Below are 27,061 nucleotides of genomic sequence, written 5' to 3'. Positions count from 1 at the left end.
AGAAAACTACCCGGAGAGAAGAAAATAAACCAGGGCTGTTCAGAGCTGTGATTCAGTATTGAAGAAAACAGCTGAGTTTTTAGCAGCTATGACATTTGTTGTTGATCTTAAAGTTATTTTAAGGATCCTCTTAATCATATGTCTTTAATGGTAGCCACAGTCGTGTACAATTTGAAAAGAAAAACCCTAAAAGTAAACTTATAGATGAAGCACTTTAAAAAAAATTTTTTTTTTTTTTGGAATTGTAGCCTTGATTGTTCATTTCATGCAAGCAATAGCTTTATAATGAACTACACAACTTCCACAAAGTTCAGTTGAAGATCACAGAAGATCTTTAGGTTGTAATTAAAATTAGCAAAAACATGTCCTATAATGTCTTCAGCATCCAGGCTTCAGAGCTCTGAGGGAACAGCCCTTGAATGACGAGTGCAGCCAAAGGTAGAGAAGATTGCCACCTCGTTGTCTCCCGCTCCACCTAGGTAAGACTGAAGGCATCTCTCCTCTGAACCACACATGACTATACCTGCCTCTTTAGAGGCATTTGAAAATAGGACACAAGAAGCCAGTTCTATTGGAACTTAGTGTTTGGGGCCCAGGGACTTTAAACCAAGTGCTACAAATAAGAATAGTTATATAAAGCAGTGCCATTGTGTGTGAATACCAATAGTCAGGATTAGGAAACACCGCTGTGCTTGTAACAAACAAAGCCTGCAAGGCCATTCTAAGTTAGTCATGTGTTTCATCTTTAAGCCCACGTCAGCCAGAGCCCACAAAGCCCAGGAATGCTTTTCACCTGTCTTTTGAGTTTCTGTACACTCTGCCTTCAACTCCTTTTACTCGAGATCTCGCAAATAAGCCTAGAGAATAATCATACACAACATTGTCTGAAAGTATGCTCATGCGTCTTTGAAAGTAATCTTATACTTATGCCTCACATGTCTCATTCTATTTGCACTCATCTGCTGGGCAATTCCATAAAATAGTCTTCCAAATACTGCTCAGGTATTTGACTCCTTAGGCAACCTGGCTCTCTCACACCAAACTGCTAGGTGCACCTGGAGTATCATTTATTCCATGCTATTTCTCTACCCTCAAATCTTTAAACTTTAATTTCTTCTCATCCCACCCATTTGTTTCCACACAAGGATAATTTAAAGTTTTGCCAGTACCACCTTCATTTTTCTATTTCCCATGTTATATAATGTAGCATCTGACAATGCTAAATATGCCTTAAAATTTTGTGTTCCTAACTCCCAAGAATTATGTTTAAACACTCCTTAATGCTGTTATTTTATCCTGAGCCTATCGTTTCACCCTCCTTTGTAGTCACACAATATTAGTGAAAGGAATAGAAGAACACTTAGCTTCATATTTCTAGTGATTTGCTAAAACTGAAAAGTTTCTCTGCTTGTTCCTTAGATCATACTGCATGCTGCTAAGTGGGTACACTACTAAGCAAATGGTAGCAGTGTCAGTGAGTCCACAAGCAATTGTTTATTTCTTGTTGGAAACAATTCCACAGTTTATTTTACCAAACCACAACATGATATATCATGGATATTTGGCACTAGCAAATCTTGTGGTGTACCTGGAGCTTATACCACAACCTAAGTCTCTACAGAAATAGTATGGGGTCCATCATCAGATCATGAGCGACTCTTGTACAGCTAGTGGAGGTCTAGTTTAGGCTATGATCTTAGAGCCACACTATGTGGAAAGAACAAGAAACATATGTAGATAGATGGGGCTAATCGGTTTTATTAGCTTATACACAATTCCCTTCTGAACTCGCCTCTGCACCCAGATGACTCCCAAAGACCCATTCCTTTTCAGTTTATTAGGAAAGCACGACTGCTCTTAAGCACAAGAAAAATTAAACAGTCTAAGCCTAATTTCTTAACATATTATAGGCTTCAGTCTGATAAACAAACACTCTTGAATTATAGTGTCTTAAGTAGCAAGCTTTAGTTATTTTTTATTTCATACCCAAAGTCCTCTGGCCTGCAAGTCCTCAGGTTCTTCAGAAACAGTACCAGTACCAAGAGCAATCACACCTTTTGAACGTATTTCCATTCTTTTTATTTCCTCTTATGATTTCAAATAGAGAAGGAAAATGTTTATTATTTCTATTCAGTTACATAGAATTGGAACACCGCTATGTAACAGGAATCGCCACAGTAACGCGCAGGGATAGAAGGGCAATGCATTTTGGTCTAGGCTGCCTACAAGTAAGTCTTGACCTTGTAAACATTTCCTCAGGAGGTAGAACATAGACATTTGACTTTTCGTCAAATAGACAATAGTAAACAAGGATTATGAGATCCTAATAAATTAAAGATACTGTCAAGACATTGAATGTACTTTTCTTGTTTTAAAAACCAAAGACAAAGAAACGTATAGATTTTTCAATAAATTAGAAAGTGAAATATTACATCTTTGCAATGTCTACATCTTCAAATTTCCATTGGCTTCATTGGAAAGTGTTTAAAGTTATGATTAATAATGACTTCACATTTTAGCCTATCTGTGTGCAATATGAATTATCTCCATTCACTATGGAGTTGTCCAAAGTATCAGTGACCTGAAAAAAAAAGTTCAGCCACTGCATATTCCACCATTTTTTCCTCTCGTGGCAGCTGGGGGTGGATAATGGCATCAATGCAACAGAGACTTTGAGTTTCATCCACCTTCCACATTGTTCATTCAAGTACCCCCAGCTGCTGTCCCCATAAACACGGTGTTGATGGGTGGTAAAGAGGACACCATTTCCCGATTGCTTGCTCCACTGGAGTCCAGATTATCTTGCACTGGATATTGATTGGAAGTTCCATACATACACTGAGATGAAGATGAAGGAATCTGGCTTTGCAAGTTGGAAGCTAGAAGAGAACATATAATCAACAATTTTTTAAAAATCGACATATTCTTTATTCTGCAAATGCTGCTCACTTTGACCCTCTTGCATTTTGGCATTTAGCACATATCGGCTGTCTTAAATGTGAGTGCACAGGGGTCACCACAACAATAATATTTTCTTCCCATTTGTTGACCACCCGTGTATTAGTTCTACACATTTCACAGAGGGGACTCAATATCACATTGCATTCAGACACTAAAATATGTCTCCAATCTACCTTCTGTCTGCACCACAGCTCCCTGCATTGCTTCCAGCAGCTAGAGAGGTCGTGCTGATGTGCAAAGCAGTTTCTATCCTTTTCTCAGATGACCATGACTTACACTCTAGGAACAAAAGCCAGTCTCCTTGCCAGGATTCACCCACAAAATCCTGTATGAGCTGACTTTTAAATTTACTCTGCTCTGCTCTCTCATTTGTTTAGCTGCTCAAGAAGCATTGGTTTTCTTTCTTTCTGCTCACTGAAATTTGTAACTTTTTTTTCCTGATTTCAGACACCGTGTCATGGCCCTTTCTTTTGTGTAGATCTTTTCCATCTGATTTTCACAGTGTGTCTGGATTTCCCAGCTCTTGATTCAAATGTCTCTGCCCCTGGATTCCACTCCTGACATCTGCCTCAAATAGCTTCCACTGTGCCAGCTGCTGCTTTCCACCCTTCAGAGAACTTAAAGTTATAAATTTTTAGGTTAGTATCCCAAGGCATGGGTTTTATCACAGCATCTTCATAATATGGCCTTATTACTTGCTCTGATTTGTTCCCATCCTCTTCCCCTGGCCTTCATCATATTCCCTTCCCCTTCCCCAGTTAATTCCAGGGTCTACTTTCTTATTACATGCTTTCCGTTACTATGTATATTCCGTGTCTATTAAGAGTTCTTCCTCCTTTCTCATGATTCTTCATAACCTGTATGCAGACACATATATAAATGCAACACACACACACACACACACACACACACACACCAGGTTATCTTTGCAATGTATTCACTTGTATATTCATTGTCTTACTCTTCCCCCTTCTAGAACATAAACTTCCTCCAGGCAGAAACTATGGCCTGACTCCCTCAGCATCCTCATCCCTAGGGTCTGATATGTAGTTGGTCTACAAATCTTCATTAACATGTTCAAGAGCTCTACTTCCTTCCTGCATGGTTGATGCCTTCTCATTGTCAAGGCAATGTGCTTTCTGTCTCTAAGGATCAAGCTTCATAACTAACAAGGACTTAGTGAGTCCCTGGGCCCCGCTGTGCTTGTTCACTCATTCTCCTTCCTCTTTCACTCTCCAACTCGGTTTGCAGTCTGCCCATTAGCCAGCTCTGACAGCTACGGCTTAGAATCCACTCTGCTTCCAAGCCATGTTCCATCAAAGCTTCCATTATCTCTACAAGTAAACAGAACTAATAGTAACAAGAGCAACCCAGTACATTTTAGTCTGACGGTGAGGAAACTTCCTGAAGTGGAATTTTCTGCTTCATTAGAGTAACCTAGAAGCAATGAGTATTAGCAGATAGCAGGAGATGAGCTGCTAGACTGCTCAGGGTGCATTTGTCATGGCCACAGAAAGGGAAGAAGTACTTCCTATTGAATTATTGGAAAAGTACACCGAGTGATGAGAGACGGAATTTATTTCATTTTCCCAGTGTTTCTATTGGGTGTCATGTGCTCTTCACTTACACTAGTGTGAAAATCAATTCTGTGAAAGATTCCAGTTGTCTCATATAAACATTAACACTTTTTTTTGATGCTTAATGAATGCATACTTTCTCAGTGATACTTCATTATAAATTCTCCAAATTAAATGTGTACATAGCTTTAGGTTCAAAAACTGTGTTATAGAAAGAACCTTTAGCTAAGGTAGAATAAATGTATGTATAGATGTAAGGCTGTTAGTTTGATGTTGGAAGTCAAACCCAGGGCCTCACATATGTCAGACGGCTAAGTGTTCTGCCGCAGGAGGCACACCTGAAGCCCCTTGATTGATTTGCACTCTTTCATCACTCATTGATTTGCTAAGGTTTTTTTTTCCTGTCTGGCCAACCAGGCTGTGCATCTAGTTTCTTCATAGATGAGGCTCAGCTTGGAAGAAGCAGCTAGAAGAGTTCATGGCAAGCACATGGATTTGCTCATTTTGGCTCTAATTGTATGTTACATAAAAATAAAATATAGCCAGTTTCTTCAAGGGTATTCAATCTCTCTTTACCAAAGATTGAGAAAATGCTAGCTGCTGCCATCACAGATGCACTTTTGTAAATGTTCAGAGTGATGTGGGGTGCTGATGGAGATTATGGGCTCCAAAGAGCTGGGTGTCCAACTCTTGACACATCCTATGGCAGTCATAAGAAAATGAGGAAAATGTGTCATCACTGTTATCATGAAGTTCACCACCATTTCAAATGCCTTTGACAAATGATTCTAAAACTTTATACATAGTAATCATAAGTTGATTTTGGAAAAAATAACCGATCTTAAAGCAGGTATGTGATAATCATACAAAGAATGAGAAATGGAAATTTACTTTCCTCAAAATACACACAAAAAGACCTTCAATTCTAATGATAAAATTACATTAGGGCCATGCATGCTTAGTTTACCTGAACATTTCCCCCAACATCCTTTACATATCTGAAGTTCATCGTGTCTTAAAATGCTTCCAGAAGTGACTATGAAAACAATTTACCTACTACAGGAGTCCGACAAGCAACTGGAGAGGATCCGTCTGTATAAAACGAGTTGCTCTGTTTCCGGCTGCTGTCATCTAAAATGTTAAGTGGGTCGTGGATATCACTGTAGGGAGGCAGTGAGCGAACACTGCTGATGACTGAAACATGTTGGTTTACCATCGATCCAAGCCTCTGAGCCTCTGAGTAGCTTATGTTGTTCCCATAGTATCCTAGAATGGAACAGGTTGAGAATGTTCTAGCTGCTTGTTACTGAATACCCCAGGAAAGGCAAAAGTGACAACAAATCTGGGTCTAGTCCTAAAAACATCCAATGATCACGTGTTATTTCTGTTATCAGCTGGAGAGTTGGACTTAGACTTTTAGATAGTATGGTTTACTATGATTTTTTTTTCTTTTTAGTTAAAGGTAACTGACATAGTATTCATTTTGAGACTGGCTATGATTTTTTTCATATTTTTCTTATCTAAATTTATAAAGCATGTCTATGATGAAAACTACAAGTACTGTTAGCCCTTTAAATCATACTACTTCTAAAAAAAATGATACTACTTCTTAAGCACAGTTTATAGGAAAGTCTTTCTAAAAGTGTAATAAGGAGTCTTTCAGTCTCCTTAACTTCGGGGGTTTTTGTTTTGCTTTGTTTTGTCTTTAACTAAACAGGTATTATTGATTTTTAGATATAAACTTTAAAATATGCTGTTAATCATCTGGAAAACATAATCTCCATTGAAAATATTTTCAAAGGACAGAATGTTCTTTTTGTATGAATCTAGTATAAGATTTGTCCTTTTTTTTTTATCGTGTCTGATAGAGGTTAATAAAGCCACAAGGATTAAGGAACATGCTTGGGTGTGGCATACGCACGCTGTAAGCAGCTAAGATTATGTGACTTTTTTTTAAAAACAATTTTTAGTGAATGGCATGACACTCAGCAAAGGTGAAACTCAATAGCATATTTTTCTTTGCTACTTTCTCAAATGCCAGGAAAATGTCTGTAAACGTTATATACCATTTGGAGAATTAGAAGGCAACGTTGCTCCTTGGCAGCTGCCAGCTCCTGCATTACTAAGGAAATTGAAGTTTCCTGTGTTCACAAACTGCATGCTCTGTGACTCCTGTGTGTGGGAGGCAGGGCCGTAGCTGGAAGGTAGCCTGGAATTATATGGAGACCCAGCACAACCACCACTGAAGAACTCTCTAGAGAGTGGCTGATCAGTCCAGGCTGTGCACCGCCCATGCTCCGCACGGTGAGCATAAAGGCCTGACGCAGGGTGAGACTGTGCCCTAAACGCAGCCTGATAGTTAGAGTTGGTGCCATAGAAGTCGTGGTTGACTGGGGGGAGGGTAGGATAAACTGGCTCTGGGTATGCTGAGCAGTGTGTCGGAACTGAGAGAACTGCGCCCACACTGGGGGGTCTGCCCGCCATTGGTCCCTGGTTAATGACACTTCCTCGGCTTGCCATGGCTGGAGAAATAGGTGGCGTCATCAGATGGCCAGTACTTTGTGAAAGTTCTATTTGACCTGGAAAAAACAAGGAGAGTATTCTGTGAGTAGCAGTATAGTAAGTAGATGGAATCCTGTCTTTAAAAATATTCAGTGATTTATTAATGCACCCTTTGTTCCAACTTAGTAATTTCCACTTTCTGTAAATAACCGAACTACAGAATATATATGCACACAAATCCACAACACAGCTATGCATCACAATGGTGGTAACTTGGAGTTGATAAAGTGGAAATCTGGGATTGTTTCATTTTCTCAGAGTGGGGGGTTGGGGAGCATCAGGGAGGAGCTAGGGGATGGGAGGAGGGGTAAGAATGTGACCAAAATATATTATATGAAAAATATTTTTAATTAAAAGAATAACTCACAAGCAAGCAGGGCAAAGGAGTGTGATGCCCACATTGTACCATAACAAAAAAAAAAAACCAAAATGAATGGACAATGATTTGATCTTCAAATAGAAAAAAAGCACTAAAAATCACAAAGCCCACTGTTTCCAAGTCAGCTGAACACAACACACAAATACCACTGGTGAGCAGCGGGATTTATTTGTTTTTTGTTTGTTTTTGTTTTTTTGTTTGTTTGTTTTTGTCTTTTTTGTTGTTGTTGTTGTTTTTTGAGACAGAGTTTCTCTGTGATAGCCTTGCCTGTCCTAGACTTGTTTTTGTAAACCAGGCTGGCCTCGAACTCACAGTGATCCACCTGCCTCTGCCTCTCAAGTGCTGGGATTAAAGGTGTGTACCACCATGCCCAGCCAGCGATGGGATTTATTCAGGTCTCTCACTCCCTGAGCCTGCGGCTTACTACTACTATAACTAAGCCATGGCATTATAAGGTCCCACTTATTTTAAAATTCTGCACATCCAATGATTTAATGTATAAAGTAAGACTTTTTTGAAAAAAAAAATCCATGAGCCAATAAGTAGATTAAATAATCTCTGAAATCTACTTTAAATCACTGAAAATTCATTTTGTTGCAAGGCATGAAATTATTTCATAGTTGCCCTAAAGTGACTGGTCAAAAAAGCAACCCATTTTTTTAAAGTTTATTTTTTTTATTATTTTGTTTCTCTGAGTGTTTTGTCTGCATGTATATCTATGTAGCACATACATGCCTGGTACCTGAGGAGGTGATAAGACTCCATGGGCATGCTGCGTCCTTTGCAAGAACAGCAAGTGCTCTTAATCACTGCGGCAACTCTCCACCCAGCAATACGGTTTTTAAAGGCAGAGTTTGCTGAACAAGCCAGCCTTGATTCAAGGCACGACCTTCTAACCTCAGTCTACTGAGAGCTTGGTTTTCCCTTGCCTGTGCCACCATGCCTGGAGAGCCACAACACATTTCATCTTCAAAGCATATTAAAGATTTTACACATCTAAGCTGTTTTCTTCTATTAAAGGAAGAGACCTCTTCATATTTCTGATATGAATTGCTCTCAGCATGTGATAACTACAGGAATAATGGTATAAATATGAATTATAAGGGCAAAAAAAAATCAGAAATATAAACCCATAAATTGAACAAAATTAATAATATAAATTGGTTTTCTCCTTGGCATTCCTGGGAGTTAGGAGCGTTGAGGGAAATAAATGGAGGCGTGGAGTCCTCTGAGATGTGTCGGAACGTGTGCCTACGAAGGTGTGCTTGCCTGTTTCCCCGCATACCTGTGAGTGGCATGTTCTCAGCGTTCTCCGCTGAAAAGGGGTGCAGAGCAGGGGGTACGGCTCCAGGCTGGCTGGAAGGGAGGGGGACATAGGACGTCTCCACGTGGCTTTCGTTCTTCACGGTGTCGCCAGAAAGTGAGCTGCCCTTATTACGGTTAGCCAGAAAGCACGAGCTTGGGGAAGCGGTAAAGGCAGCTTTACTTGCATCTGGAAAGATTGATTTAAGGCGACACAGGTGAGATGATGCAACACTCCTCATTGACGAGCCCAAGCAAAAGACCCTGAAAACGGCTCCAGGTTGAGTAGTGAGTCTGGAAACTCCTGCGTAATATTTTCTACAGGAAACAGGCTGGTAGTTAGTGGTGGTGTTGGGTTTGTTAGCTGAGTATTTGTGGGCGTGGCACTAAACAATCGACTCTGGGCTAAACAGTATTCAGGATGCCGGCTTCTCTCCAGAAATGAGCTTAACTCTCTCTCTTTAAACCTCTATTTCTTCGTGGCATTGCTACATGTATTGTCTTGGATTACAATGGTTTTTTAGTTTTTGGAATGGCAGACTCCTATCTAACGTCACTGGAAGCCTCAGAAATTAAGAGCGTAAGTCATGTGAGCTTCCAGGTTCCATTGAGGAAGAAGCTTCGGGGCTGTGTCTGAATGAAGGGGAAAGGGGGCCCTATCACTGTTCAGACATGATGCTATTGGTCTTGCGCTCGAAGGAAACCTGGCTGCTCTCAACGCTCTCATGCACACTGTAGGTCCTCAAGTATAAACGAAGAAACGTGAAAAGCGTAACAGCCCTTTAAGTTACCTGAGTTCTTCATGTACTTGTCCAGTAAATTCTGTAGTTCCTGCTCTTTGTCGTTGTTAAACTGAGTCTCCATAGCCAGGAGGATGTATTCATCGAGAAGCATCCGGATCAAATGGAAAGAACCTGGTTCACCGGAGAGGGGGCGTGTCCAGAGAGGAAAGGGGGGAAGGAGGAAGCAGAGGAAAGGAGAGAAAGGTTATCTCTGTGACCATCTCACCACCTCTTCAAGGAATAACTGAGAGAAACAAATATGTGTTGGACTTTAAATGACCCGCTAAGACCAACACGTGCTCACCTCGGATCTCTAATCTGTCTGTGTACCTCCTGCCCAGGCTCCCTGTATGCACTGTCCTGCCAGCCCTTTGGCCACTAATTACATCAAAGGAGAATGCGGATGAAAGTGAGACAGGCTTTATGTGTTAAGAGGGCACACACCGGAGCGTGATAAGCTTTAACCTGGCAAGAATGAGCTCTCTTCTGCTTGGATCCTGTTTACTTTGTACTAAATAATTAGACGATGGCCAACCGCGTCTGAAATTTTTTTTTATCAAATAAGGTGTCTTTCTAGCTTGAGCCATATTTGCTTTAAAAATAAAAGCAAGTGAATAATTTCCATGTGAAAGGCAGGCCTGGGAACTTTAAACTTTTTTAAACTTAGTTTTTGTTAAGATCTAACAAAAGTATATTCTTCATGCTAAAACAGGGCTTCAGTGTTGTACATATTAAGAAACTTGCAATACAAGAAAAACTATTTTAAATGATAGACCATTGTTTTTGACCTTGTAACACATTATGTGACTTTAATTCCATTGACCTCTAAAAGAAACCTTAGGTGACTCTAACCTGTTTGGTAATATGAAAAAGTTCTTAAAATGCAATTTGCTGTCTATAAGTTTCGTATTGCATTCAGAATTAGCAAGCTCAGAAAGTTTAGGGCAAAGAACATACCTAATTTTTGAAAAAGCTAACAACCCACTTTACACAGTGGGTTTAAGAGGTCAGGCAAGACAGTTTGGGGACTTAGGATCCTGTGATTTCTAAGTTACACATCGGTTCCTCAAGTGCAGCTACATGGGTACCCAGGAAAGATGCAAAGTGCAGCTATGCTACACCTTGACCGGGGCCGTTGGAGAATGTCTCGGTGACTGGTTTTTATTTGCTTGTTTTATACTGAAAATGTATGCAATCATATCTACAAATGACTTATATAACGAAAACTTTTTATTTGCACCATCGCATCAGACATTATACTTTATGAAAAGACTGTTCCTCAGACTGCCTTAAGTAACGGCCTCCACCAGAGAAACCCTGTTAGGAGTTCACACTACAGGAGGTCTGATTCTCAACCGGTGGCTCGGCTCACAGCTACATCCTCTCACGATTGATGTGAGAAGGAGAAGTGGTGAGGTGTTGAAAATGGGTGAACTGGAGAATGAGTGAGATCACTCAGAAAGCAGTCACTATAAAGTGCACTGGGTACCAAAACTCGATGCGTTGTTCAAGGTAAGGTTATGCATTACACGGGCACCAAAAAAGCTCCACTTTAGCAGAAAGTCTTGAGCCCTCTTCTTCAGAGATCTCCCGTTTTGCTTGCTTGCCTAAAAATAAAAGAACAAAACGAAGTTGTGAAACTTGCTCCCTCACTGCACACGTGCCCTGTGCGGGTGGAATAAGCAGATAAACTGCCCGACAGGCAGATAGGTCGTGCAGCTTTGTACTTATCCATCAAACAAAATGATTGGTCTGGGGATTTTTTTTTAACTTCAGCCTGTGGTTGTTCTTGCCTTATTCTGTTTTGTTTTGTCATCTTAAAGTCTCCACATCTTTATTCTTTATAGCTCGGTCTCCTATTAGAATTGGACTACAAAATGAAATAATTTACAGGCTATTTTTAATCTTCATTTTAAAAAAAAATAAAGCTTTAAGAAGGGCGGAAGGTAATGCATGAAGCAAGGGTTGTACTTCTCTGTAAATGATTAACAGACTTCTCTGGTCCTGAACGAGAGTCTGTTTTTCTTCCAGAACAAAACGTCCCCAGACTATAACCAGTTTCCTTGATATGGAGTGGCTCAAGGCAGCCAGTGAGGGACATATTTGTTCTCAAAGCCTCTCTTCATGATGGATGACTTGAAGGTTAACTGAAAGAGTTGAAGAAACCAAATAGAAAACGAAAAACTGTGACCCTTCAGAATCAAAATTTCAAATGCATAAGATCACAGTTCCAATCAGTCTTAAGAAAATTTACTTTTATGGAAAGACTAAAATCTTTCCAGTTTCTAAGTTTTTCCTTAATAAATGCTGTTGTGCATGTGTAACTGTGTACACTGATAGAAAGGAGCAACCCTTAGCCTTTGATTAAAGAACAAACAGAACTGACGTTTGTCCAGTGCGTTCAAACCAGTCACATTCCTAATTCTGATATTTGGGTAATTTAATTTTATATGGTTTCAAAAACTTCACAAAACATGAAAAAAATTTTTTAATTAGCATGCAAGCTATTAGGTACTATCATGGCGTTGTTAAACAAAGTGTGTTTTAGCAGACGTTGCTTCCCTTGTCTCCCCGACCTCTACTGCTATCCTTGAGCTCCCTATGGTCCTGTTCCACGTGTCTTTTTTTCCTCCCATCTTTTCCATTGCTTGTTCTTGCCCTTTCTTGGCCTCCGTTCTTGCCTTTAACCCCAGTTGTACTGTAATGCATATGCACTGTTAGGCTCAGGCACATGGCTTTCTCTTTTTGATCCTGGATCGCCTCACTTCATACTACGCTTTTCCGATCCACCCGTTTTCCAGCGAATTTCATTTTTCCTTACAGATGGAAAAATTCCACTGTGTAGACGTACCACACTTTCCCTACCCATTTGTCTGTCGGTGGCCATCCAAGCTGGCCCCATTTCTTTGTTATCACAAAGACATAAAACATGGTTTAAAAATACACCCTCTGGACCTTTTCCACAGCAGTCAAAGAAATTACAGCCAAGTTAGCTGTTTCTCTTAAAAATATTTTCTAAATACCTTAATAACTCTCTGTTCTACCACAGTATCCAGCCATTCAATAAATGCCTCCACTGTAGCGTTCTTCTTTAGGAGATCTTTCAGTTCTTCGAACACAGTGATAGAGTCATCTATGGTGAAAAGAAAAAGAGGAGGAGGAGGAGAAAGAGAAGAAGGGAGTAACAGAAGGAGAGCAAACAATGGTTGGGAAGAGGAAGTGGATCAATGGGAGTGGAAGGGAGAAGAACGGTAATTAAGGATAAATATGATCAAAATATATATATGCATATGTGAAAATCTTGTAATAGACCTTGTCAGTATGAACAATTTGCAATTGGTAATAAAAATGATTAAAATATATTACAACTACTTTGAACCCAAGATAAGACTTTGAGCTATAAGTAATTAGAAATTTTATGGCATAAAAGGGAAATGGAGATGGATGTGTGAAATGAATTAGTTTTTTATCCTGATAATAGTACCAAAAATGAGACACGCTGAAATACAGGTTTATACTTTATATGTGTACATTTATAGTCCCTGTCTTGTGATATACTGAAACACAAGTTCATACTTTATATAATTATTTTTATAGTATCTGTCTTAGAACATACTGAAAATAGATTTATGCATATATGTGTACATGTATACATGTCCTTGATGGGAATAATTAATATAATGGATATTCCTTTTTAATACAGTACTTTTATTTGATGGAAGTATCTCATTAGATGAGTTAAAATCTAATGAATGGCCCAAACAAGGCTTGTTCATTTTCTGCTTTCAGAAAGACTCTTTATCTTCTACTGAAGAACTGAGCCATTTCCACAAATAACACCTCTCAAAGAATTTAAGGGGACAGTCCAGGATTATCATCTTGTTGATCAGTCTGAGGTCTTCTGAACCACAGGTTGTGATGTAGCATTTCTGCAAACAGACATGAGGCTTGATGCTGCCCTCCAAGGACAAGCCATTGCTTGTGCTATGTCCTACAGGCAGTTGCAGCTCTGTTTGGCAGCTAGAAAGGTGATGGGGAAATAAGTAGTCTGCTGCTACCCTTTGGTCACACATATAGGTTTGGTTTAACATTGCCAAATAGTCTAAGCTTGGACCAAATCTCTATTTTTAATAAATAGCATAGTCTTGATACGTTTCATATGCTGTACAATAGCAGGGGCATAGAACACACACAAATGAGTTTATATGTCACATAAAAGTGGAATAAAAGAAAACTCAAAGCCATTTGGATTATTTCCAGGTTATTTATATCTTGGTTATTTCTACAAAGTGAAATAATCAGTTACTTTCATTTTCTTCAATATTTCCCACAGTAAGTGTATCTTTTAAAAGAGCACTTTTTTAAATTGAAAGAGTTTCTCCAACAGATGTGATTCAGGATGATCTCAAACAGTGGTTCTAAATCTTCTTGATGCTGTGATCTTTTAGTATAGTTCTTCATGCTGCAGGGACCCTCAACCATAAAATTATTTTCATTGCTACTTCATAATTACAATTTTGCTATTGTTATGAATTTAATGCAAGCATCTGATATGCAGGATATCTGATATGTGACACCCCAAACCCCAAAGGGGTTGTGACCCACAGGTTGAGAATCTCTGATCTAGAGACATTTTTTTGGCTGTCAGAATTGGAAGGAATGTTGCTCATGACACCTAGTCCACAGAGGTCAATGATGCCATTAAATGTCCTACAATGCCTGGCACAGCTTTCCTTCCTCCCGGATAATTTGCCTACCAAGAGGTCAGTAGTGTCAAAATTAGGAGACTCTGTTGTTAGCTAAACAGACTCACGTTCACTGTAGATGTCAGATTCTGCCTCTGTACTGCTGGATATGGTAAGAAGAGCCTGAGTTCCAATGCTGTTTAAGTCGACCTTTTCAATATCAGACACCATGGAATTCACCACATGCTGGTCAAAGAGAGCTGGCCTGGCAATCTGCACACAGACAAAAACGACACTAAACTGTATCGATTACAGTCGACCTAGAGAAAAATGTTCACTTTTGGTAAAGGTAGTTTCTTGAAGGAAGACCATCATCAATAGCTTTTCTCTTGAGTGTGTCTTGCACATATACACGTTCTTGTTTATATGTATGCGTGCGTCTGTGTGGAGGCCAAACGGTCTGTATTAGGCGTCTTCTTCGACTGTCTCCACACTGGTTTTTTTTTTTTTTTTTTTTTGAGACAAAGTCTCTCCCTGAACCTGCAACTCACTGATTAAACTAGACTGGCTGGTCAGAACTCCCCAAGGAAATAAATCTCTCAATCTCCTCTGTGCCGGCTTTCCGGGTGTGAGCTGCCACCATGCCTAGCTTCTTTGGGGGTGCTGGTCCTGAGTCTGTATGGCACATACTTTCTTGACTGAATTGTCTCCTCTGCTTGAAATTCTTCCTTTGTTTTAAAATTAAAATCAATAACTGAGACTCATGATCATCTGTGAGACAGATTTGACATTTTCATATGAGAGAAAGCGACAATAATACTTTTTGGGCCATCATCACAAAGCAAGAAATATGAAAGTGTTAATTTTTAAAATGACATTTTAAAAGTGGGTAGTGCTGGCGCACCCCCTTGAATCCCAGCACTCAGGAGGCAGAAGGAGGTGGATCTCTGTGAGTTTGAGGCCAGCCTGGTCTACAGAGTAAGTTCCAGGACAGCCAGAGCTACACAGTGAAACCCTCTCTCAAACAAACAAACAAACAAATGACCAAACCAAACCAACAACAAAAACAAACTAACAAAACAAAAGAAGAAAGAAAGGAAGGAAGAAGGAAGGAAGGAAGGAAGAAAGAAAGAAGAAAATATCATTTTAAATGTTACATTTTTCTATCTGGCTTATAAGTAGTTTTTTTTTTTTTTTTTTTTAACTCGGGACACTGCACACCTTCATAAAGCCGACAATTACAGCGACAGTGACAACTGTTACGGGGTGTTCCTATGTATGAATTAGTTCGCCACTCGCTATATGTCAGTAGCCGCTTAAAGTGCAGAGGGCGCGGAGGTTTGAGAACATTAAATACAGCACAGCCAGGCTGGAGAGATGGCTCAGAGGGTAAGAGCACACACTGCTCCTGCAGAGGGCCCAAGCCCGATCCCCAGTACCTATGTCAGTCAGTTCGCAGCCACCAGTGGCTCTAGCTCCAAGAGTATTCAATGCTGCTGGCTTTTGCAAGCACCTGTACTCATCTGCTCATACCTTGCTGCCCACACACACTCACAGGCACGCACACAGATGCAAACACACACGTACCCAGTTCAAGAGATGAATCTTAAGAAGGAATCACAAGCCCACTACTCACTACTCTAACTTGTACCAGTTGGCATTTTACTTTGGAGAATGCAATAACATTATGTTTTTTATAATTTTGAAATAAATTTGAATCACAGAAACTTTGCTGAACTAGAATAGGGAATTTCAGAATATTCTCCATCCAGCTTTTTTTTAATTTTTAAAATTAATTTATTCATATTACATCTCAATTGTTATCCCAGCCCTTGCATCCTCCCATTCCTCCCTCCCTCCCATTTTCACCCTATTCCCCTCCCCTATGTCTGTGACTGAGGGGGACCTCCTCCCCCTGTATATGCTCATAGGGTATCAAGTCTCTTCTTGGTAGCCTGCTATCCTTCCTCTGAGTGCCACCAGGCCTCCCCATCAAGGGGACGTGGTCAAATATGGGGCACCAGAGTTCATGTGAACGTCAGTCCCTGCTCTCCACTCAACTGTGGAGAATGTCCTGTCTATTGGCTAGATCTGGGTAAGCTTCTGTAAGGCAGGAGACGCTGTCAACCATCCAGCTTTTTATACTCTACAGCATACCCACAGGCACTGTCCGTCCCAAATCAGGATATTAATGCTTATACTGTACAGTTATGTACAATGCAGACATATAGGTATAATTCTCTATTCATGCATCCTCTCAGGTCTAGAATTTGCACTTGCTTACATATCACATCTTGATGTTGTGTACTTAGTCTCTTCAAATTGTCACAGATCCCTAATTGGAAGAGTCCTTTGGCTTTGCGTGACTCATATTCCCAGCTGACCACCATACCTGAGCAAGATGCAAGAAAGACGTCTGTCGCTTCAGAGAAGATACAAATCTTCGCAAAATGGGGATTTTCTTGTCAGTCAGGGCTTCTGGCAAGTTTTCCAAGGATGAAACAACCCACTGTTCCCAATTTTTGGCGAAATTTCTTATGTCTGCTAGCAAGCTACAAAGAGAACTCTGAGTTAGGTCCCACGGTGTTCAAGGAAGCACTGAGGGTGCACATTCCAACGGAGGGTCCTGCTGGCCTGTGCTTCCAAATGCATGAACCTGAGGCCAGAACAGACTCAACCTTGGTCTGCCATACACAATCATAATTAAAATGCTCCAGTCCCTCAAACTCCTGTTTTCTCGTCTACTAAATGGCACTAAGAATAGTATCTGGTCACTAGATTATGTTGAGAATTACACCAAGTAACTCGTGGGAAATGCCCTGGTTTGAGCCTAGCACAAAGGCAGTGAGTCATCCAGAGGGACTTTATTAGTATTCATAACTCAATTATTTTTTGTGAAATACATTTGACTCCTTAGATGATACCACATTGGCACTATAATGTCTTATGTACCTAGTGTCTGTTTTACTGCTGTATTCTTATCATCCAAACATAACCTCCCTCATGTGATGGATGACCAAAAGTGTACTACTTAGAGAGTCAACTTAGAAAACCGCAAACTGTGGAAGTGTGTGCACGTAAGTGTTCAAACCCCTACATCTTCCTCTGTGTTTCACAGCAGCAGGTTAAGCAGAGTTAGTATGGTTTGTATGTGGTAAGCAGTGATACAATGGAAAGACTAAGCAAACTTAGGGTCAAACTCTGGGGCATTAAAGAAATTTCTCTCCACTTCCAGCTTCCTCGTTTGGTAATAATACCTACTCCTGAACAATGTTTTAGCCCTTATTTATCACTCAACGGAAGGGGTCGGTTAAGCAAAGCATGGTGCCCTCTGGATGCAGAGGATGCTTGCTGTCTCTTATGAGAGTGCCTAGCTGGCCATCCTGATGTGGAAAAGTGGGAACTTCTGGGGTTTTAATGTTGTGTTTTCAGTTCTCCAACTGTGCATAGCTACAGGTATTTTGAAAAAGCCATGATTGAATAGCTATCGGTTGTTACTGCTGTTTGAAGTAGTCACGTGACCATCTGCTTGCATTGAAATTAGTATAGCTATTTGGCCGTGACAATGAATCATTATACATAACTAATTAGGAGTACACGTTAGATGTTTAAAGTACACTAAGGGTAATTAAAAGGAATTGTTCACCAGATCAAGGACAACTACTATATAAATAAAATAATCCCATGAAAAGATTTCAAAAATACTTTATCAATCAATATGCATTTGAGCACTGTCAAGGCATAAATTGGTTTGTTACCTCAGTTTAAAAATAAATTACTTCATTAGACTATTTTCAAGAGAAAATTTTGCTAATTTCCCTCCAAAATTCTATGTTTTCACCCTGGAAATGGCTCTGTGAAAAATCTTGGCATATACTTTAAATAAAGTATTTAAGACTTTAGTTCTTTGTTGAAAGGTCATAATTTCATTATGCCATTTCCTGATTTCAGATTAAGTTAAAGTTTAATCATTATGTATGCAGTGTTATGCCTACATATGTGCCTGCACACCAGAAGAGGGCACCTGATCTCATTATAGATGGTTGTGGGCTGCCATGTGGTTGTTGGGAATTGAACTCAGGACTTCTGGAATAGCAGCCAGCGCTCTTAACTGCTGAACCATCTCTCCAGCATTAAAGTCAATCATAAAAGTGTAATAATTAATAATTTTCAAAATTTTCCTTATATATTTTACTTATTTTCTCTTTGACTATCCCACACCTCCTCCATCTGGTCTCCATTGAAGCATATTAGACGTCGATCATGCTTGGGTACCAATGCTTTTCACTTTGCCTGGCCTCACACTGAAGAGACTTTAGGTTTTTATCTTACCCATTCTATTCACTGATGCTCAAATACAAAGACCAAGGGACAGCACTTCCGGGTGATAGAAAGCTATAAGGAACTATTCTTGATAAATCCCAAGCCAACAATCTTCAGAAACATAGTGTATGAGGTTGAACTGTCATTCTCACAAGGGACAGTCATGGTCTGTTCGCTGCACATACCTTTCTGGCATTTCTTGCATTGTTGCAGGAATGAGGACATCTGTAAGGACCTTAACCAAAGCAAAACAGGGTCAACATGAACCTTTGGAAATGACTGTGTTTGGAGTTCTAGGAGAATGGGCTGGGGTCTCACCGTCCCGGTTTGGGCAGAGCTGGGAATTGAACCAGGGCCTCTAATATGCTTGCCCCACCCTCTGCCCGACGAGCTGCATCCCCAGCGATGGAAATGATTATTTCTAATGCAAGGTACACAATTTGTTGATTTTTTTTTTACCTGTTAACCTTCCTAGAGAGTAACATGATTCCTTTATAAATGTTAGGGCTTTTTTTTTTCCACCTCCAAAACGAGAGGTTATGTGTGCATTGTATATGAACGCATGAGGCAGTAAATTGACATCCCTAGTATGAAGTACCCATGGATTGTCCTTGCTAACCACACAGTTTAATGGACCATACATTGGATGCTTTTTGTAAGTGGGACCTCACAGTTGTTCAGTTTACAGTTTTATTTACTGTGCCCTCTATCCCTTCCTGGCTCCATCACAAGGAAGAAAACTAGATGTACCCATTGATACCTAAAATCAGGACATTTTTGCATTGGACTGAAATTTTTAAAAAGATCACTTGCTTGTGTGAGGTGAAGATGGGGGAGAAAGCTATGTCCCATGAGAGCTGAGCTATAGCCCAACAGTATAGCTCTGGCAGTAACAGCTGTGGACCTGAGCCCAGGTCTTTCCTGTGTCCGTTCATAACTACCTCCCATCTCCTACAGACTGTCTTTTCAATCACATAGTGCAAACTCAACCTTTCTTTGTAAATACTGGCATTTATTCAATTGGAACAAAAACAAGGCAGTCCTCTCTTTCCCTCGTTTTTCAATGTGAGCCTGAAGCAAAGGCAAGGGTGCCCGGCACTCAGCTCTGCATTGTCTAGTTCTGTCATTACTGAAAAGAGGATGAAAATGTGGCTCCTCGTTTCTCATCCTCAAGCCACGCTGTCAGTTGTTTGCAGTGTTGCCTCTGAGTGGTGTAGCTGGTATCTCTGCTCGTTTTCTGGAAAGCTGAGAACCAGGAAGCAACTCAGCTGTCTAGCATGTTTGAACTTTCTTGCCAATTCAGTTTATGTTCTTGAAGAATAGTTTTTTGGTTTTCCTCATGACAATTTGGCAGGTAAATGCAGACAAACTCATCGTAGAGTGCCAGGATTGTAATTCCACTTTACCCTTCTGTTTGGGCCTTCTGACTGCTCAACAGTGAAATATTCTCTCCCCTTCCACTAAACGTTTGGCTAGGCCAACCTCTTAATCTTTCCCAGGATCACTTCTTGTGATAATTCTGAAGAAACCTATGAACTCTTACTAGGTGTTGAGGACAAAATCGGACATTAGTGCAGATAAGCTAGAAAATTTCAAGGCATTAATCTTGTGAGAGTGTCTGACTCTGCTATTCCTTGAGAAAGAAGATGTATTATAAACTGATAACACCTCTTAAAGGTTAAAAAAAAACCCTAATGAATCTTTTCATATATTGGCCACCATGTCTTCTTTTGGGCTTTTCTTAGCTATCAACAGAAGTTGAGCTATTTTTTTTCTTTACTATAAGAAATATTTTGTTAACTGTAAATATGTTACAAGCATTCAGGATGCTATTTAAAAAATAAATTACTCGTGCTTGAGACAACTCCAAAGAGCTTACCTTGTACAGAATTGAGTCACAAACACAGAAAATGTCAATGATAACAGGATTTTCAAGCAGGGGAAGGAGATGGTCAGGCATTCCTTGCCAAAAGTGCAGTAGGAAATGCTGGATCTAGTCGTAGAACAAAGAGAACATTGAGCTCACTGACGACAGGGTGTGAATGTTTGTATAACGTCCTAGAGGAGCAGTCTGTCAGCTCACCTCTTCAAAGTTGCCATTGATTGCATTGTCAAGGATGCACTGGCAGTGCGTTTTGTACATCATTATGAGGGTGTCAACCTATGTTAAAGAAGAAAAGGCTTAACGGAACAGTCTTTTAATGTCTGTTATTTGTTTATCCCACACTTTTGAGCTCATGTTATAAACCAGGCATTTTTTCCAATGCAGAAGACCTAAAATAAGGACCAGATCATTGTCTCAAGGATCTTACTTCCCAGTAAAGGAATAGCATGATAAGATGCTTTTATGGTGCAGCAGGGTTGTAACAAAAAGCACTTTAAAAGGTAGTGGCAAAATAGCTGTAGCTAAAAGAACCTCTTAATTTTCTGCATAAGAAAGAATATTTTTTATTGGAAAGATGAATATAAGATGTGAAAATGAATCAACTTTCTGTTATTGGTTTTGAGACAAAGTCTTTCTATGTAGCCTTGGCCAACCTGAAATTCACTGTATAAACCAAGCTGGCCTCACATTCACAAATACCTGCCTGCTTCTCCCTCCTAAGTGCTGGAATTAAAGGCATCCTACCATATATGGTCTAAAACATATCAATTGTTTGGATGCTGGGAGCAGTGTGGTGTAGTGGCTTCAGGTTTTGGCTCCAGAGTCATCTTAATATAACTTCTAAGTGAATTGACATGCAAAGTGGTTACTATATGTTTAAAAAATGATGAATGTAGCTTTTTGAATCACAGCAGCATTTATGGCTGGGTAGTCATTGCCTGCCCTAACATCTTGCATTTTACCCCTTGTTCTGGGGACAGCATCTGTCTTTATGGTCTAGTTTGCCATTGGATAATAATGATATGCAAATTAGCAGTCTCTTTCCAAGGTGTGATGCTGACTATAGAATATCTCCATAGGATGTTGCCATCAAAGCAAATGAAGCTTGCTCTACATGTTAGGCAAAGCTATTATTTTTAGGTATATCACCAAGGCAAACTTTTTAAATGAGACTAAGAACAGCAAGAAGGACGGAAGGGAAGGTAAAAACTCATATTCATAGAGAATATGAAAGGGGCCAATGGGATGAGAAAAGAGGAAAAATGTGGGTACCTTGGGAATAAATATGATCAAAGTAAGTGATATAGATGTATTAAAAGATAGTATTAAAGTATAATAATGCACTTAGTTATTTTATTCAATGTACATGCATTAATAAAAATAAACCATTGGAACTTCAAAATCCACTGACAAGGTTGTAAACTCTAGTTCAGAAGTTACTTTCTATACTTTTTCAAGTGTGCCACTTCCCACACAGTTCATTGACAATTTCAGATCTTATTATTACTGCTTCACATGTGTAGTTAACACTTACATGCCTTACAACATTAAACGTTAGTTGTAGTGTGCTTGCGTTCTTCAGAAACATTATTTGACTTGATTTTTCTGAGAATAGATATCATTTTAGAGAGTCCCAGACAGAGGCAAGGCTGAGCTCACTAATGGACAACGAACATGGAGTGCAGTCGACCTCTGCTGAGAATGACGACAGCGTGATGAAAGAGCAGCCCCTTGGCTGCAGGCAACTTTGTTTACTGGGATCAGCTTCTCTCTGAGCATTCTCCACTCTCCCTGCCTTAGAGAAAAGGATGCTTCAAGCTCTTGGCTTCAGGCCCAACCTCTTCCTAGGAGTTGATTGGTTGATCTTGGCAACTGTAGAAAAGTAAAAGGACCAAGTTGCCCTTCAGTTAAAAGAGAGGGCCATCAGTCCCTGGGCTTATAAAAGAGTTCACTGGGAGTGAACTTAGAAGCCAGAGGTCTTATAAATCACCTTTGGTACCTGAGTGAGAAACAATCTGTCAGACTTTCAATGTGAAAGGTTAGGATTCCTCAGAAGCCAGCAGGGAAACTGAAGTAAACTATTGGCCCACGTTCCTCACCTTTCTATTCTTCTTTGTCACTTGCCTCCCCCTCTGGCTCTCGGCAGGCATATTCACACAGTAAACATACTTATGGCATGTTTGCACGCAAGCAACCCTCTCCACAGAGGCAAGCTCATACCACTCTCCCTTCTAGAAGTAAGGTCCCATTGATTTCCACCGTCCTACCCCACAAGTTGCCATATGTTCAAATTTATTGGCAAATTCTCTAGTATGAAGTTATTATTTCTATTTTTAAAAGGTGTGTTAAACTTTAGAACTGTGGTTGGAGAAGAGAATAGAAGGGAATAAATATATTCAACATCTCAAAATTATCTTCACTACTGGACGATTCTTACCTAGTAAGGTCCATCTGCCATCTAAGTGTGTCCTAGGCTTACTCCGCACCTCTACTTATGTGTCAATAGCTTAAATATCAAGTTGCTTTTTTATTTCCTCTTTCTATAAAACTCCCATTGCTAAAGCAACTCATTTAAATATTAACAACACCCCTGTGTCTTTGCACCTCAGAATACGAATTGTGTCAAAAGCACTTTCATCCAAGGTGAATATAATGAGTTTTACTTGAACAAAACATATAAAGATCATTAAGGTCTGACTCAGTAATGGTACCCACTAATAAATGGCTGGTGATTCTCTAACAAATGACTCTATGACTCTAGAAGTGCATAAACAACAGATTTGGTGTGAGACTTTATTTAAGAAACATTGGAAATACGTATTGAGGAATACTTATGGTGTGAGCCCAATGAAAATGCTTTTCTCTTCTGTTATCTGGTGTAACCCTTACATTTTCTTAGAGTTCCCTTCAGTGGTAGGAACAGATTATGTCTTAGAGAAATGTGTGGTGACTGATTATTGAAATAAAGTGGACCTAACCAAAAGCATAAAGTTTACCGTTGAAAATTGGGAGGTAATATGCATTTTAGTGTTTTTTCCTTCAACTTTGAATTTTAAATATAAATTAATCTTTAGCCCTTTGAGATTTACTTTACCACCTTCTAATTGCACACTATCATATAGATGGTAAATAATTAATTGGAAAGTGTTTAATCAATGTTAGTAAACGTTTGTCTCTTCTATAAATCAATCATTTCTGTGTGATAATGCAGATTTCTGACTGCTTCCTGCAAGTGCCATAAGATTCTGAACAAAAGGAAATATGGAGCCAACATATCAGAAAATCAATAAGGAGGTGTCTTTAATTGATACCTTGTCCTTAGAAATGCATCCTTGGTACACAAGATGTTGAGCGCTGGGGAATTCTGGAAGAAGTGTTCCTGTTTTTGAGCTAAGGGAGTATTTACGAGTAAAACCACCCTGTAATTAAAAGAGGCACAAAAAAGAAATGTCATGGTTATGGATCCCAAATTTGGTAATGAAACCGAGATGAACATTTCAAACAATGAGCAGTCAGTGGCTCAGGTGAACTGTGCAACTGACTAGATCAAACGTATCAGCCAGTTTGCCCCCAAAAGTTTAAGAAACTTCATCATCAAAATATTTTCCTTTTTATTTGAGAGTTTTGTTTTGAATATTTATCAGGTTTTTTTAAAAAAATTTTTTTTAACTTTTAGAGAGTAAACTGAAGTTTCTATTTGTTAATGGTGCATCTTGAAAGATCTACTTTCAGAATTGCCAAAAAATTCTCCCAGCCCCGCGCCCCCCCCCCAAAAATAATTCAAGGTTTGTTGGATCCTAACTCTGCATTTACCAGCATTTAAGCGACATGGTGAGAATTAGATCCGCTTGCTCAGTCTCGCGTGGGTTAAGTACTGCTAGGACTTCATTAGACCCTAAGTCTTCTTGTTTCCATGCTATAGCTGGTTTTCACTACATCAGGGGCCCCACACTGGATTCACGTGTCTGTCATTCTTTTGCATCTCCGAAAGAAAGCCGTTTCCAGCAAATTAGAAAAAAAAAAACTGCAAATACATATTGTGTAATAATATGTAATGCTAGAGTTGACACCTGTAGGAAACCCACAGAGGAAGAGTGAGTGCCAATTTACAGTGTCCCGCAGGCCAGAACTGATTGTCCCTGCTCCAGAAACAGCTGTTAACAAACTTCTTAGGAATAGTTAACTTTTTGGAGCAAGAGATAGAGGAACTAGGAGTTGAAGGGCATCCTCACCTACATAGAAAGCCTGAGGCAACCTGGGCTTCCTAAGACGCTGTCTCAGAAAACAAAAATTAAGAACTAAAGAAAAAAAGACCTAAATAAATGGGGTTGCAATAAAAAGCTTGAGTCAGAAATAAAATCACAAAGATTGCACAGGATGGGATTTTGTTCTTCCTTTTAGCTTCGCCATATTTAATTCATATTGAGTAAAGACTGACTGCTGGCACTCATGGGCAGGCTTCCCACCCTGTCTTGTCAGTCCCAGGCTTTGAATTTTCTTCTAGGCTTTTCACAGTAAAACAGAAAAAAAAAAATGCTGCAAGATGTTTGAGTCTTTAAACATCCAATCATTTAAAAATCACTGGTTTCATATGGAAAGATTCTATATAAGTATTTAAACCAATTTTATATTAACAAGGAAACCAAATTTCTCTAATTGTTATAAATTTTAGCCCTTACCTCTGCTTTCAAGCATAAGTATGAAATAAAAATTTAAAAATAGTCCAGAGCTATTATAGAAATAATCCTCATCTGCTGATATAACTTCAAGTTGATCTCAACCCGCTCCATTTAGTCTTCATAATTAGCAATCTATTTCAAAGACTTCCCATGCTATGGGTTTACAATATGAACACTGCCAATGAACCACCAAAGATGGGTACTGTAGGCCAAAAAACCAATGCTGATTGTATGAAAATAAAGAATTTAGTTTTTGAGAAAAGGTCAACTTGTAAGGTCACTGTGAGCCTGTAGGATAAGAGTGCTCTCTCTTGTGCGCAGATGCTAGCTCAGAATCATTATATGTGAGCATGTAACCTAGAGTAACAGCACAAAACCAGGAAAGAAAAGCGCCAAGTAGGGGTGTGGGAGAAGGTCCTCTATAGCTGGGCCTAGCAAACCACAAATACTATGAAAAGGAAAATGGAAAAATTTAAGAGGGAAGCTTTTAAATGGAGAGGGTATTAAAAGTGCGAGGGAGAGAAGGGGAATAAATAATACTGAGAGTTTGGAAAATCTATAGGAATCGTTTTATATTTACCCAGAATTATACCTAATGACATATAAGTTATGTGCATATACGTACACAAATATATGGGTCTATGGATAATGTGTGTGTGTGTGTGTGTGTGTGTGTGTATTTAATGAAGTTATAACATTTGTGGTCACAGTGTTCCCCCAAAAGTCATATCCTAGCTAAGAAAACCTTCAGTTCCTATGTCTATGGCTTGAGGAGCATCATGGGAAAGGAGGCAGAAAGACTGTAAGAGCCAGAGGACCAAGATGTCTGGTGAGAGAGTGTCTTTTGTGCAGGACAGGAAAGCTGCACTGTGAAATGTCAAGAACATGGTTGCCTAAAGAAGACCTGTACCATGCCAACACGAGTCAATACGTCAGTATGGATAGGGAAAATCTCATGAGGTTCTACCTCTAGATAAAGAAAGCTGTAGATATTTAATGTGTTATGAGAGCGGGAGAATCAGTCTTCCCCTGGGATGAGCCTCCTAATTGGTCATCTATACCAAATGATCAACCCTAAAAACGTGTGAGCATGAGAAATGCTAAATAGGCCCAGCAAGGTATATTTATGTATGCATGTAACAATAATAATTAAAGAGAAAAGGGGGAGAAAAGGAAGAAAGGGTATTGGAGAGATGGGAGGGTAGATCTGGGAGGACCTAGAAGGATCAGTGGGGGAGGGAACATGACCAAAATACACTATGTGACATTCTCAAGGATTTAATAAAATATAGTGTTTAAAAAGTTAGAAAGTAAGACATTCCCTGAAAATGGAAGCAGGATGAACTGGTTAGCACTAGGGTTGCTCCAAAGCTTGCAGGCTGCTGCGAGCTGAAATGAAAGAACGCCAGCGAGTGCCCGAAGCCACATGAAGAAATGAAGAACTGACTAAAAAAGGAAATAAATACAAGGCCATTATGAAAGCCAGTTTCAACTCTACTTTCTATTTTCACTGGAGTTAAGAGACTAATAGGTAAAGGGAAAAATAATTAGCATAATCATTAGTACTAGTATAACTTTTACTTGTTACCTCCACATTTCGTTTTCTACATAATTTTATAAACAGTAACTATTAGTGTATTTGGGCACACATATGTATAAAGTGTAATCTGAGACACCACTAAAAAGGATAGAGGTATAGGTGTAAAGTAGTAGGTTTTATGTGTCACTGAGATTCAGCTGGTATAAATTCTTTTTTTAAAAAAAGATGGTATATCTTCTGACTGGAGTGTTGTATTGTTAGGATACTAAATATGACACAAGTAGTAAGAAAAAAGGTCAAAGAATATAGACAAAAGTAAGGGAAATGGGAATTTTACTCTAAGAACTAACTGAATACAAAAGGGGTGTGGTAAAGTGAAGTAGGGA

The 27,061-nt window shown here is 39.5% G+C and overlaps 1 protein-coding gene across 1 annotated transcript in view; it reads right to left on the bottom strand.

The window, feature by feature from the left end:
* Positions 1-2,703: 2,703 nt before the first annotated feature.
* Rfx6 (regulatory factor X6) overlaps positions 2,704-27,061 on the bottom strand; it is a 49,392-nt gene continuing 25,034 nt past the window's right edge. Inside the window, exons 7-19 of the mRNA XM_051164551.1 lie at positions 23,768-23,875; positions 20,655-20,732; positions 20,451-20,564; positions 18,757-18,806; positions 16,641-16,800; positions 14,377-14,521; positions 12,587-12,696; positions 11,053-11,170; positions 9,573-9,695; positions 8,765-8,971; positions 6,605-7,117; positions 5,592-5,804; positions 2,704-2,879 (exon numbers count right to left, since the gene is read on the bottom strand). Coding sequence (XP_051020508.1) covers positions 2,704-2,879; positions 5,592-5,804; positions 6,605-7,117; positions 8,765-8,971; positions 9,573-9,695; positions 11,053-11,170; positions 12,587-12,696; positions 14,377-14,521; positions 16,641-16,800; positions 18,757-18,806; positions 20,451-20,564; positions 20,655-20,732; positions 23,768-23,875 — 2,115 coding nt within the window. The remainder of the gene's footprint in view (positions 2,880-5,591; positions 5,805-6,604; positions 7,118-8,764; positions 8,972-9,572; positions 9,696-11,052; positions 11,171-12,586; positions 12,697-14,376; positions 14,522-16,640; positions 16,801-18,756; positions 18,807-20,450; positions 20,565-20,654; positions 20,733-23,767; positions 23,876-27,061) is intronic.

This window comes from Acomys russatus, chromosome 21 (genome assembly GCF_903995435.1).
Source record: "Acomys russatus chromosome 21, mAcoRus1.1, whole genome shotgun sequence".
In the NCBI taxonomy this organism is placed as follows: Eukaryota; Metazoa; Chordata; class Mammalia; order Rodentia; family Muridae; genus Acomys; species Acomys russatus.
Note: the sequence above shows the minus strand (reverse complement) of the source record. Positions and strands in the feature narration are given on the sequence as shown.